The 14686-nt window shown below is 42.1% G+C and overlaps 1 protein-coding gene across 14 annotated transcripts in view; it reads left to right on the top strand.

Moving 5' to 3' along the window:
• MCTP1 (multiple C2 and transmembrane domain containing 1) overlaps positions 1–14686 on the top strand; it is a 335774-nt gene that overhangs the window by 249449 nt on the left and 71639 nt on the right. For all 14 annotated transcript variants that reach the window (XM_053298676.1, XM_053298671.1, XM_053298667.1 and 11 more), the window contains one exon: positions 3870–3989. In XM_053298676.1, the coding sequence (XP_053154651.1) occupies positions 3870–3989 (120 nt within the window). The remainder of the gene's footprint in view (positions 1–3869; positions 3990–14686) is intronic.

Below are 14686 nucleotides of genomic sequence, written 5' to 3'. Positions count from 1 at the left end.
CACTTACCCCCACCAATTGAGGCAGCCCCATTGAATTCAATGGGACTTACTTCTAGGTAAGTGGGCATAGGGTAGCAACCTTTGCCATCCCCCACACTGCCAGAAAATGTCGTGCAAATGCCAATGCTTGGAACACTGATCAGTATGCCATGCTGACTCACTCTGAAACAGCTCCAAATGTGGAGAGTCTTAGTGCCCTGGTTTTGGAGCTGATTTATCCCTATATTTATTTACTTACTTACTTATTTCTTATACGATTTATATACCACCCTTCCAAAATGGCTCAGGGCGGTTTACAAGGGAAAAACAATTAAAACAATTAACAGTTAAAATCAAACTATAAAAACAGAATAAAACCAATTAAACAATTCAAACAGCTAAAAAAAAATCCCTAGAGAACCAGAGCAACAATTTTAAAAACAGTTTAAAACAGTTTTTCAGTCTTTTAAAAACCCTGGAAGACCAGGCCAAACATATAGGTTTTAAGGGCTCTCCTGAAAGACAGTAATGATCTCGGATTACAAATTTCTGCCGGGAGTGCATTCCACAGCCCAAGAACAGCTACAGAGAAGGCCTGCCTCTGAGTCACCACCAGAGGAACCAGTGGTACCTGGAGACGGACCTCCTCAGATGACCTTAATGTGCGGTGGGGATCATGCAGAAGGCGGCGCTCTCTAAGATAACTCAGACCTAAGCCATTTAGGGCTTTAAAGGTAATAACCAGCACTTTGTATTTTCCCCGGAAACATATTGGCAGTCAGTGTAACTGTTTCAAAACAGCCATAATATAGTCTCTCCGGGTTGCCCCAGAGACCAATCTCGCTGCCGCATTCTGAACTAACTGAAGTTTCCGGACTATGTACAAAGGCAGCCCCACGTAGAGCGCATTGCAATAGTCAAGCCTGGAGGTTACCTACTGATGCACCACTGTTTTGAGGTCATCCTCTTCAAGGAATGGGCACAGCTGTCAAATCACCCAAAGCTGATAGAAAACACTCCTGGCCATGGCCTCCACCTGAGATACCAGGGTGAGGCCTGGATACAGGAGTACTCCCAAGCTGCACACCTGCTCTTTCTGAAGGAGTGTAACTCAGTCCAGCACAGGAAGATCTAACTCACCCCTCAGATTCTGAGCCTGTCTTGCTTGAATTCAGCTTCAATTCGTTATCCCTCATCCAGCCCATTACTGCCTGTAGGCAGGCATTTAGAAAATGTGCCATTTCCTAAAGATAAAAAGGAGAAGTAGATTTTGGTGTCATCAGCATACTGATAACACTCAGCACCAAATCACCTAATGACCTCACCCAGCGGTTTCATGTAGATATTAAAAACATTGGTGACAGAATGGAGCCCTGAGGGACTCCCTATATCAGCCTCCGTTTTGAGGAGCAACCGTCACCAAGCTCCACCGTCTGCAATCTACCCGAGAGATAGGAGCAGAACCACTGCAAGGCAGTGCCCTCTATCCCCAACTCCCCCAGGCAATCCAGAAGGATACCATGGTCGATGGTATTGAACGCCTCCAAGAGATCCAGAAGAACCAGCAGAGTCACACTCCCTCTGTCGATTCCCTGGTAAAGGTCATCCATCAGGCCGACCAAGGCTGTCTCAACCCCATAGCCAGCTCTAAACCCGGTTTGAAATGGGTCTAGATAATCGGTTTCCTCCAAGACTGCCTGGTCGGCCACCACCCTCTCAGTCACCTTGCCCAACCAAGGGAGATTGGAGAATGGCCTGTAACTATCCATCACTAAGGGATCCAGGGAAGGCTTCTTTAGGAATGGTCTAACCAATGCCTCCTTCAGACAAGGGGGCACCCTACCCTCCCTCAGCGATGCATTTATATTAACTAGGCCACCTCCAACAATCTCCCTGTGAGACAGAAGCAGCCAAGTCGGGCCAGGATCCAGATAACAAGTGGTAGGCCGCACCTTCCCAAGCAGCTTGTCCACATCCTCAGGAGTCACAGATTGAAACTGATCCAATCTAATACTGCAAGAGGGATCGCTGGACACCTCCTCCATAGACCCTGCAAAAATAGTGCAGTCCAAGTCCTCCTGAATACAGGAGATCTTGTTCGCAAAGAACCCATTAAAAGCATCACAGCAGAACGACCCCGGGGACTGATTTAAGGTAGAAGGAGCAGAGACCAAACTCCTCAAAACCCGGGATAGCTCTGCTGAGTTACCCAACCGCTTCAGCCCCTGCAACTCCTCAGTATACCAAGGGGCCAGTTTTGAAGCAGTTGGAAGGGACGCTTAGGAGCAATCACCTCTACTGCCCTGATGAGTTCCCTGTTCCAGGTTCCCACCAGGACATCGACAGAATCACTGGCCACACCAACATCAAAATTATCCAAGGCCTTTTGAAATCCTACTGGCTCCAGCAGCCTTTTTGGACGGACCATCCTAATAGATCCACCATCCCTGCAGGGGTGGATTACGGCTGTGAGACCAACCTTAACCAGGTAGTGTTCCGTTCATGACAGTGGGGAAACCACCAAATCCCCCACCCACGGAACACCCCCCTGATCCGAACAAAATACCAAATTGAGTGCATGGCCGGCAACATGAGTTGGTTCAGAAACTAACTGGGATAGGCCCATAGTGGCCACTATGAACTCCTGAACCGCACCAGACAAGCCAGCCCAAAAGTGGGTATCGAAGTCCCCCAGCACCAAAAGTCTAGGAGACTCCAACACCAACTCCACGACCAGCTCAGTTAGGGAGTCGGTTGGGCAGCGGGGTGGACGGTACACCAACAGAATCCCCAATCTATCCCTAGTTCCCAGCCACAAAAATATGCACTCAGTATAAGTCAGCTATCTCACAGGGGTCCTGGTAAGGGAAATTGTATTCTTATGGACCACAGTCACTCCACCCCCACCCCACCCACGTCCCCTAGCCTGCTCCACGACAGAGTAAGCTGGTGGGAGAAGCTGAGCCCACACAGGACCACTCACCTCCTCCAGCCAAGTCTCAGTTATACATGCCAAGTCAGCTCCATCATCCACAATCAAATCATGGAAAATTTCAGTCTTATTCTGAACTGACCTGGCATTACAGAGGAGCAAGACCAGTGGGTTGTTGGAGCTGCTACTCGAGGCCTGAGAGTTGACAGAGCAGCTGGAAGTGGAAACAGTTACTAAATTACTGATTTCCCTTCCCTTGTTATGGCCAGCTGCTCTGCCAGCACCAATTCCTCTGTTTCCCACGACTACAGTAATAGCTGCCCCAGAATCGCTGGGCACCAGCGCCATCCCACTCAAGAGAGCCCAAACACCTATCTGCAAAAGATATACCAGGAACAACATATCTGTCCCAGTGCACAAGGGATCAAGCCGCTTAGACTCCCCACTTTTGGACTCCACTCACTCCATTATGTACAAGGAGGGGATGTGTCCGTCCTGATGCACTGTGGGACATCAGTTCTAAAAGCAGAGTCATTAAGCACCCTGTTGAAAACAAAGCTTGTCATGACTAGGTAGTTGATGCTTTGGGATGTTTCTTTGACCAGATGCTCTGTGCAAACTAGTCTGCAACTATGGGGAAAGCAGCAACTGAACATCATTCTTCCTAAGACTAGGACTAGCCTGTTGGCTCTGTGTAAGGATTTACAAAGGATGATATTGGATTGCTACTACCAGAATCTCAGTGTTTGGAAGAACTTAGTGGAAATGGAATATTGAAACAAATTAGTGGAAATGAGTATAAGAACTGCTGTAAGTAGTGTATTTAACAAAATGCTTGATCAGGTGTTTTTTTTGCATTCAGATTTAGATTGCATGCAAATTGTGCTGTTCTATATTTTTGCATATTGTAATTCAAGGAAATTTAGTGATTAACATCTTTCTTTCTCTTTGGTTCTAGCTCTTTCTCATTGTGACTTGGAATTTTGAGCTCTACATGATACCTCTGAGCTTGTTGTTACTACTGGTGTGGAATTACTTCCTGATCATATCAGGGAAGGATAATAGACAACATGATACAGTAAGTGTCTATAAAATATGATGGTACATAGGTTTTCACTGAGACAAAACTTTGGAATGGGATTTAAGCAACAGAACTTCTCCCTAGAGAGACATCTGGAGGTGACGCTGGGACTTGTTCACTTTTCTTCACCTAGGAGAAAGATGAATATCCAAATGGGAGAATCCATAGTTATTTAAATGTAAATTGAAGACTAGCCTCTCTTTTTTAAAATCCCAAGGAGACTGTAAAGAACTTCAGGGAACCTTTTCTGTCAGTATGTGGACAGGAAAAGAAGTAAGGAATATTGAATGCAAGTGTTAAGCAGTTATTATTGGGACCAAAACCCTTACCATCACATACATCCTCCACATTTTCAGAGATGAGAACAGGACAGTCCTGGGCATAAATTGGTGAGATCTGAGGAAGAGTCTGGTACCCCATCAGGTTGCCTTGCAGACAGTTGTGGGACAAACCCAATCCAGACTCAGATGTGCCATAAGCTGAAAGTAGGAAAGACAATACAGGCACTTGACTCCATGTGACACAAGCAATGAGGCAAGTCATGGGATACAAGGAAAATCAAATGCACATGCACTGAACCCACCTGCCATAAAATTCCTCTTCTCTTATTCCCTTTACTTTTTCTCTCAAAAAGCATCTCTGGATTTGTTCAGAGCATCCTTTCCTCACCACTAAACTGTTGGAAGTGAAGGACTATACTCTGTCTCTTGTCTCAGTGACATAGGAGGACAGACTAGTGAGTCAGCGGGCTAGAGGGTCAAGATATTTGTCATTTCTTCTCTACTGCTCTGACACTATCCCTTTGATATGTAGATTGCTAATCTTAGAGACTTCCTTCCTTCCAGCCACTTCCTTCCTCTTCCCTTCTCCTTCCCTTCCTTTTACCTTGCAACATGCAAGCTCCTCTCCCCTGCACCATGTGTGCAGAGATACAGAATCCATCTGCATCCAGCTAGATAGATTAGAGATCCTATCTCCTCACTTTCCTATCTAGAATGGAGTTCTCTAATAAATACTCCTTATATTGATTTGAAACTATGAACTGGCTCCAAGTTACTTTACTCTCAGCATAGACACATGCCTAACTAAATTCCGCTGTGTTATGCCTCTGTGCACTCTGCTATAATGAAAAAGGGTTTCTCTTACCAGAAAGAATTCCCAACATAAACTGCACAACATAAACTCCACACCCTTAGAGTTCAGGAGCAGTTTGCTCCCAAGTGCATGCTTAGCACTTTCAGTGATTGATCCCAGTGCCTTCCCTCCACTAAAATCCAATCCTAATTTTTTCTCCTTTCCCCCCCACACTCCTTGTTTCAGCAAGCCATTTCATATAAATCAGATCTCTTTTAAAAGCTTACCAGCACAGTGGAAGAAGGAATTGTATTATATTCAGATTTGACTGAATGTAGCTAGTCAATAAATAAGTATGCCTGTGTGAAGGGCTAAATCAAAGAAGTACTGTCCTTGCCCAGCATCTAAGAAGTTTTCCAGATGGTGATTTATAGCTGCTTCATTATGGTTACAGTTGTGGGGTGTTCAGATGGCAAGCTGCCCTTCCTGACTTTTTTCTGATGATTGGCCCTTTGATGTGTGAAATAACAGCCTTTAAAAAATTGAACTTTTTAACAGTCCTGAAAATGGCAGCATGGAATATTGTGGGACTTAGGAGCAGCTGTGCGGAAAACTAAGCATGAGTTGAAGGTGTGGCTACTTGCCAGGGTGGGAAGTGTTTTTGCCCTTGAGACAACCAGCGTTCCCACCTCCATTCCACACCTGGGAGCACAACTACAGTGCTTCTACAGTTTCCCATGGCACACAGTTCATTTCCAATCATTTGCTAGTTACTGATACTTGCTGGTATGTTCCTTTTTAATTTTTCTTTCCCCCCACTCTTTATTCTTTGGAGATAATTTCATGTTGTATATGTGCTTATTTGTAATCAAACAAGCCTTCAGACTCACCAGCCATAACATCTGTGGTGTGGGTGTTTCTTTTGGGGTGCGGTGGCTGTTACTTTACCTCCACCAGGCACATGTGCCTTGTATTCCCCCCTTTAAAAATATCTGTAGAGTATTTGCCTGAATACATGTTTGCACAAGCCAGCAAACACATTTCAGTTGCTGGGCATTCCTTTTCTAGCCGTAATATCTCTGAGTGATTTTCTTGGGGTGCAGTTTGGGATGTTTGTTTTATCATATTTATATACTGCCTGATATGTTTATCCCTATTTATGTTTATAAACATAATGTTTATGTACATTATTTAAATAAAAGTATAAACAGGTTAAAATGTTCAAAACAATTTTATGAAATAAAACAAGCATTTTAAAATTAATTAACTAAAAGCCTGAGAAAACAGGTGTGTCAAGGTCTTTTAAAAAGCAGCCAGGGATGGAGAAGCTCTTACTTTGGCAGGGAGTGCATTTCAGAGCCCTGGGCCAGCTACACAGACGGCCCAGTCCCAAGTAACCAACAAATGAGCCGGTGGCAACTGTAACTGGACCTCCCCAATGATCTTAATAGGCAGGAGGGTTCGTGACAAAGGAAGTGATCCCTTAAATACCCTGGATCCAAGCCATTAAGGTAATAACCAGCACTTTGTATTTTGCTCAGAAACACATCAAAAGCCAGTGCAGTGATTTAAAAATTGGTGTTGATTGTGCTTCACCTTTGGACAAGTGATAGCCAAGTTACTTCACTGGGTTTCAGCCCTGCACTTGCTTGTTTTTTTTAACTCATCCACCCTACCCCGCTGAGTGTGTGTGGACATTTATCCCTCTGTATGCCAGGAAAAGCATTCCGCGGCAGTAAAAGCTCAGTCTTTGGGGTTTTGACTATGCTTCCTGTTTGGGCAGGTGGTAGCCAAGTTGTGAACCACCCAGGAACTTGCATATGGGTCAGTATAAAAATGTGAAATAAGTTACTTCACTGGTTTCTGCTCTGCACTTGCTTTGTTGGTTTGTTTTTAGGAGTATTATGCACATTCACCCTTTGCCTGTTTGGGAAAGCACACGGCAAAAGTAAAATCTTAGTTTTCATGGCTGTTAACTTCCTTTTGGAGCCCGTTTATTACCTTTTACTTTTACTGCCTGCAACATTTTGTGGCAGAAGCAAGGGAGGTCATTGGGTGCAAGTGACTCCAAAATAGTGACATATCCTGTTCCCATGCTGCCATCTTGAGAAAGAAACCCTTCCAGACATGAATGCTCCCAAAGCAAAAACTGGAAGAAGACAGGACCAAAAAAAAGGGCAACCAAAAGCACACACACACCCCAAATTGTGATTTTACTGCTGGATATGCTTTCCTAGGCATACAAAAGTATTGAATGTGTACAAGTACTCCTTAAAAAACATTAATTCAAAAAATACAAACAAATGTGGAGTAGAAACCCAGCGAAGAAACTTGGCTACCACCTACCCAAATGGAAAGCACAGTCAAAACCTCTGAGCTCTTACTGCTGGCCATATGCCAAAAGGGTTTGAACAACTTGCTTCCCTATGATGCCTACACTCAAGGCTTCTACTTCACTTAATTTTTTCAAGTTGTATAACGGGGGGATCACCATCATTTGATGCTTTTTTAAAGCAGGATTGGATGGTGGGATTTCCTGCAGAATGAAGCCCGGAAAATCAGGACTGTCCTGGCTAAAGTGTGACTTTTGGAGGGTTAGCACATAGTGACTCAGTAAAAAATGATTGTAAACATTCAGGAATCTCCTGCCATCTCTTGGTGGTGATGAACTTTAGAAACATCCATCGGTAGAAGAATAAGTGACCCACTGCACTCTGTTCATGTTTCCCTTGTAACATCTCCTGTTGGGAGATGTGTAAGTACCCACTTAGCAGCATATTACACAGGAAACATGCAAAGATGAACCATGAGTCATTCACATTTCCCATATTGATATTTGTGCTCAGAAGTGCATCTTATGAGCCATTTGTTGCCCATCCTTGCTGTAGTTATCAGACTTTCCTCCCCCTAAAGAGTTAACTGGAAGTGAACCTTATCTTGACTGACAGGCTGGTGAACTCCAGAGTTTAGCCAATCAGCACACCAGTTGGGTGGGACCTAGAGAGCTGTTGTGGACTTTTTGGGTTAGAAAAGAAGCTTGGCTGGAGGTGCTCAGAGGAGGACATGTGGCCATGAAGGCTGGCTGCAGGAGAATGACTCAGCAGATCCTTGAAAGAGAGGAAGATTGAATTCCCATCTGGAGTTTGGTGAGTTCAAGGAAAGGAAGCCTGGGCTTTGTCTTCAGGAGAGATTAATTAAGGGAAAAGTTTTAGTCAGACCTTGCGTTAGAAACTTATATTTCTTTGGTGTGCATGCTTTTGTATATTCCTGATACTGTTTTATTATAGTTTACCTGCAATGTAATTGAAATAAGAAACACTAGGCTATGCTCATCATTCCTATGGCTTTGCAAAAGACTCTATAAACATTTAAACGTGCCTATGACAACCTATTGTTGTAATCTACTAAGTATTCCTAACTGTATCTAAGAAAGCCTCCGGTGGAAGCAGTCTGCAGTAATTGAATAAAAGTGGGTTTTTTTAAGACTTTTCTTTTTACAAGCCTCTCAAAGTTGGTTTTTAACTAAGGAAAAGTGGGAGCCGAAGGGGGATTTTCTCTGTTACAAACGCGTCCTCAGACGTTTAGCAGCCATCAGTTTTCTCATCCCATGTAAGCTTACAGGTGAAAAGGTGTGTGTGTTTTTTATTTGCCCAATACCCAGTTACAGAGGGACCTTGGATTACAGCACCCAATCCACTGGTCTGGTTCTCTGCAAGTTTTCGGGTGCTTGGTGGCAGCATTTTTAACCTACTGATATTACAGAATAGTTTTAGAAGAAGGCAGCTCAACAGGCAGCTCAACAGGGATAATTAAGCATTTCTTTCCCTCACAGGAGCTTACTCTGAGACAAAGGCTTTAAAGGCTACACTTACTTTAAGGAAAATTCAGCATTTAAATGTATAATGGAAATAATTTTTTTGCTGCTTTTTTTCCTTGTTCCTTAGTATTTTTCCAAATGTCTATTTAGAATGTTCTTTAACATGCTGATGTGCATTAAGAAAACTGCCCAGAGAACTCGCATTTTGGGTGTTATAAAAATGTGATTGATTAAATAAATAAATAAATATTGATAGGATACAAATCTTCCACTCCCTCTCTCAAAGCTCTAGACGTAAAACCAATTCAAATCCAGCTTGTCTGTCAATTTCTTGGATAAATATAAATAAAGGTAGATATTTATACAACATTTTTATGAAATGGCAATTAGGACAGATTCCATGACAAACTTGTCTGTGGAAACAAGACAACAAAAGAACCCTTTAAGAGGAAAGTAAACTAGAATGTCATAATGAGGTTTGAAGGGTGCTTTGTGTCTATAAATCTTCCAGCACGTACTCAGGATCACTTCCAGAAAGATCAATTTCAAATTCCAGAAGTAAATTCCAAAATATGATCCAACATACATTTGAGGGTTTTGGTGTTGAACATTCTGGTGATAGCCAGCTTTATGGGGGGAAATGGGGGAAACATGGGGCACAAGTGAGTTCTAGGCAGGGCTATTTGCACTGAGAACATATAAAGTTTTAGTTGCAATAAAGACCCAATGAACAAACATCTATTAGGGGTGTGCACGGAACCACGGAACTGTGGTCCGGCACTGGGGTGGGGGGTTCCTTTAAGAGCGGGGGGAGGGTTTACTTACCCTTCCCGCCGCTTTCCCCCTCCGGCGCCCATAGTTCTGTTAGTAATTGGGGCAGCAGGATACCTCCCTGCCGCCCCTTCTCCTGTTTGGCTGGCAAAGGCTTCAATAAGCCTTTTGCACCCACGCACGCTTCACGTCTCTGAAGCTGCCTTCAGCCTTTTTCTCGCTGCTGCTTTTTTTTTTTTGTCAGCAGCTCAAACTCGGCTGCTCCCATTGCAGTTCCAGCCGGCTGGGCGGCGGCGAACTGGGACACCAGCAAAAGGGTTACTGCATGCACAAAGCAGCGGCAGTAGCAGCCGCCGCCGGCTGGGCTGCAAGCAGTCACTTCCCCCCTCTTTGCCCACAGCTGCTGGAACCCTGCCTTGTATCCTCCCACCAGCCTCCTCTCTTGCAATGGGAGCAGCCGAGTTTGAGCTGCCGACAAAAAATAAAGCAGCAGCGAGAAAAAGGCTGAAGGCGGCTTCAGAGACGTGAAGCGTGCGTGTGCGCAAAAGGCTTATTGAAGCCTTTGCCAGCCAAACGGGAGAAGAGGCGGCAGGGAGGTATCCTGCCGCCCCAATTACTAACAGAACTATGGGCGCCGGAGGGGGAAAGCGGCGGGAGGGATGCGTAAACCCTCCCCTCGCTCTTAAAAGGAACCCCCCACCCCGAATCACCCGAACCACCCATGTCCAGACCGGTCCAGAGGCCTGTAGGTTTGGAGTAGCTTGGAATGCAAGTAATTAGCATTATTACGTACTAACTGGGGTAAAATTCAAAGACATTTTCTCTCAAATTGTACAAAAACCCGTGTTGTTTTCAAACTGTTTGGGTACAACCCTCCCCACCTCAAAATGTAACAAACAAAAAGGATGTGGTGGCGGTGCCACTGGTGCAACCTAATATGTCCTAACCCATATTGAAGATCAATAATTTAAATTTATTCTCATGCATGGACTCCCACTTTCTTAGTAGTTCGTGCTGGTTAACAAATCAATACATAAAATGGCCAAATAGTCCTCCCAGTCTAAATTTATTTAAAATATTTCTCCCCCACCCAGGGCATTTATGGGGTGGGCTGCAATTGCACCATGCCCCACACATTCTCCCCTCCAAAGTGTAGTGTAATATTTGAAATAATCAGATTGATCCTTTTCATTCAAGGCAGTAAAACTAATTAGTTAAAATATAACCCCAGGATCAAGACATACTACATTGACATAGGATGCAGTGGCTTATATACTGCACAACTTTATGGTATGGTGGAACATAATGTTTGTGCAGTTGCACAAGAACGCTGTTGCAATGGAGTTTCACAAATGGAATTGTGCTAACAAAATTTCACAGAAATTCAGCCATTATATATAATGGCATCACTATTGCACAACACCATTTGTACGGTTTTTGTGCTTGCACAACAGTGTGCAACTGCAGAGGAGGGAAGCAGGGCTCAAATGACATTCTGCCCCTGGGCCACTCAGAGTCTTTTTAAACAAAAACCCCTTACCTCATTCCTCCAGCACACTGCTGCCCGAGGCAGCTTACAATAAAATAGTCACATGAAACAAAGATAGTGATGTGTATTCCCATTTGCATTGCAGAGCTTATAGGGAGAGTCCCATTACCACTTTACTGGGGTAAGGTTCCAGTTCATTCAAATTGTCTGATTCATGCCCTGCCAACTCACACCAATCCAACCTTCCATTTGGTGGTGAAATGTTCTGTTCATTACTGGGGGCTAGTTCAAACATTATAGTCCCCATAGGGTCAGCACTGAAATTTGCTTTCACATGTCTGTACTCACGTGGAAGCTGTACAATCTGTAAAACAATGGTTGGGGCTGATTACACTTGCTGGACAGTTATTCAAAAGAAGTTGAAGGTAGTAGCAGAGGATTGGGCTACCCATTTGTGCTGCTTTAAACTCATAATGCTATCTGGAAGAAATACTATTTTTTACAGTTCTCAATGAGTAACCAGTTTATTTATTTGTGTGTCCACATTCTTATCTGAGAATTCAAATGCCATTATTTTAAAAGACTGTTTGGTAGACTACATTAAATCTGTGATCCTAAACATCCATATTAAATTTGTATTTAAATTACAAGGATAACCGTGAACATGAATTCTACATGTGTCAGTGTTATATTTAAAATAAGATATCTTGCAAATGTTGAGAGAGATTTCTGCAAGACAAGTCTCTTAGAAGTTTAGAGTCTTTAGATGGAATTAAAATTCAAATAAATGCTTGACTGGTTCTTTGTGTGAAAGAGAAACAACACATGAACTTATTATTTAAAAACAAATATATAAATAAAGACAAGTGGTAAATAGATTATAGTTCATCTTAGCCCCAAATGCATAGTGTATACATTAAGCTGACAATGCAAAGTATGTATTTGCAAATGATGGTAGAATATAAATGTTTACTGTGATGCTTATTACAGTGCAGAGTTTCCATTAAAAAAAAATCTGTTGATCATACAGTGCTATTACATAATGAATGGCATATAGCAAAAGGCTTATGAAAGCCCCATTCTTTTATTAGAGCCTGCCTAAAATTACAGTATGTGCTATTCCCCACTCCAAAGTCAAGGAAATGCATTCTGCAAGAGAAATTTGTTGTGTTAAGATCAAAATGTCTGCCTTTCAGCAGCAAAGCAAAGAAATGCTGTTTCTTCTCTTTCAGAAAAAAAAAACGGGATGCACACCGAATCAACAGGGAAAACAAAAAAAGAACCGTGCAAAATGTAGAAACAGAGGGGCCATGAAAAAGTTGCCAATAATTGCAAAAGCACAAACTGTGCTACATCTAAAGATCTAAGAATCTAAGTGGAGTGAATAAAAAAAAACATATATCCGTTTTGTCTGTAACTGAAGATGCTATATTAATAGTCTAGAATGAATGGATAACAATAACAATTTTCTTGCAAATAGTATCTGCACATACATGTGAAAAAGATATTGCATCTCAACAAATTGGACAAAAGTCATTGTTAAAGATAAGTACAAATTCAACCCAAACATATATGTATTAGAAAAAGCAACATGAGTATTTGAAAAAATGTTGTTCTTATCCGCATAGAGAAAAAAACTGTATTAAAAAATGATCGAAAAAAGTCTTGCAGTGGTAAAGAATCCTTAAATGAGTACCAATGACCATGATCTTGCAGGTAGTATCCGCACATGCATATGTAAAGAATACAGCATCTCAGTGAATTGGACAGAAACTTCTTCTGTGTATAAGAGTAAAGTCTTGCCAAGATGAAAAGAGTCCTTATAGGCTAGCCTGGGATTCTTGAGCCCATTTCGGATAGTCCTTCCTCAGAGAACTGAAATAATCTGTAAAAATAAAACAAACACTAACAAATCTCCTGCCCGACAACTTACATAGATAACCGTAATAATATGAATAACATCCTCCCCCTTATGCACAAACCAATATATACCACTTTTCCTCCTCCCTGAGCTCAAACAGCAATAGCTCAACAACCAAATCTTTACGGAGGCAGCCTTTCCTCCTATACCTTGTTGAGGGGGAAAAAGCTTACTAACTATCCAGCCCCAAGGGCTTGAAGATATATAGCCCAGCACCAATAAAGATGCTCCATACCAGGTGAGGCCACCTCCAATTAGATCTACAAAAAATGAGTGTATTTATGCACCAGCTGTACAATATCACCACATTCAAAAGGAATGCAGCTTTATCTTTTTATCTTATCTTTTTATTTTTGTTTATTCCCTCCAAGATCCTTAGATCTTTAGATGTAGCACAGTTTGTGCTTTTGCAATTATTGGCAACTTATTCATGGCCCCTCTGTTTCTACATTTTGCACGGTTCTTTTTTTGTTTTTCCTGTTTCTTCTTTTTCAGCTTACTGCCTTGTATGGAAAGCAATATATTCAGCCTTACTAGCAAGCTCATCATATTAATTATGACATCTAATGGTTCAGTTACCTTGATGACTACTGTAGATGAAACAGTCCAAGGTCAAATGTTTAATAGCTGCTCAGTTTGATTCACACTGCCATAGATTTTCCAAAGAGTGTTGCAGATATTTTACATGGTTAGTGTCAGTTGCTTATAAATATAAGCTAAATAATCAGCAAGTGTAGAAACTGGGTTTTTATTCTGGAGCTGTGTACAGAAAAGCACATGTTAAATAGGCTATGCAACAGGAAACCACGATACCTTATTTTAAGCGGCAGGGCCTCTGTGCAGTTTCTGTACAGCTACATGTGTTTATCTTGAAGCTGGCTATATGGGTTTTTGGGATTGCTGCCATTCTGTAGGAGATGGATATTTTGTTTCAATTATGCCATTTTAAAAGTTATTCTTCAACAGTTTTGTGTGAAAGAAGCAGATGCCCTGTTGTGAAAATGACCACATAGACACAGATATTAGGCTTATTGACTGTGGGGAATCTTCAGCTTGACCTCAAGTACTTTGGAGTGACCTGAAATAGTCTGAGTGGTTTTATACATCCTCTTCAATCCATGCACATTCAATAACTTTATATTATAATTACGTATAAGCATTGTAAATCACCTGACACGCAAGCCCATGTTGGGGTTAGATTGTGCAGAAACCAAAGACACACAAAAAATCAACTCCAGATTCTGAACAAATTCCTTTATATCCCTTGTGGATATAAAAGATCCGATTGACTTGGGATCCAATTCTTTTCTTTTTGTTTTAGCGAACAGTGTTGGATTGCCATTTCATTTAGGTCAAAATACTACTTCAGCTACTTCTATATTTGGATAAGAATGTTTTGTTTCTGAAATGAGTTTTTAAAATATCTTCCTGTAGGGGAAGAATGGCAGTTCAGTCTCCAAATAGCAGAGCAAAACCAGTTTGGTGAGAAAGCAACAAAGCAAGAGGTCTTCTTTAGAGCAAAGCAAGAGGACAGTTCTTTAGTATTGAAGAACTACAAGGGTTTATTTAAAGAAAAGGTTACAAAGAAAGGTGAAAAAGCCTGCATCTTAATTTCAGCTGTA

Source organism: Hemicordylus capensis, chromosome 2 (genome assembly GCF_027244095.1).
Source record: "Hemicordylus capensis ecotype Gifberg chromosome 2, rHemCap1.1.pri, whole genome shotgun sequence".
NCBI lineage: Eukaryota > Metazoa > Chordata > Lepidosauria > Squamata > Cordylidae > Hemicordylus > Hemicordylus capensis.
Note: the sequence above shows the minus strand (reverse complement) of the source record. Positions and strands in the feature narration are given on the sequence as shown.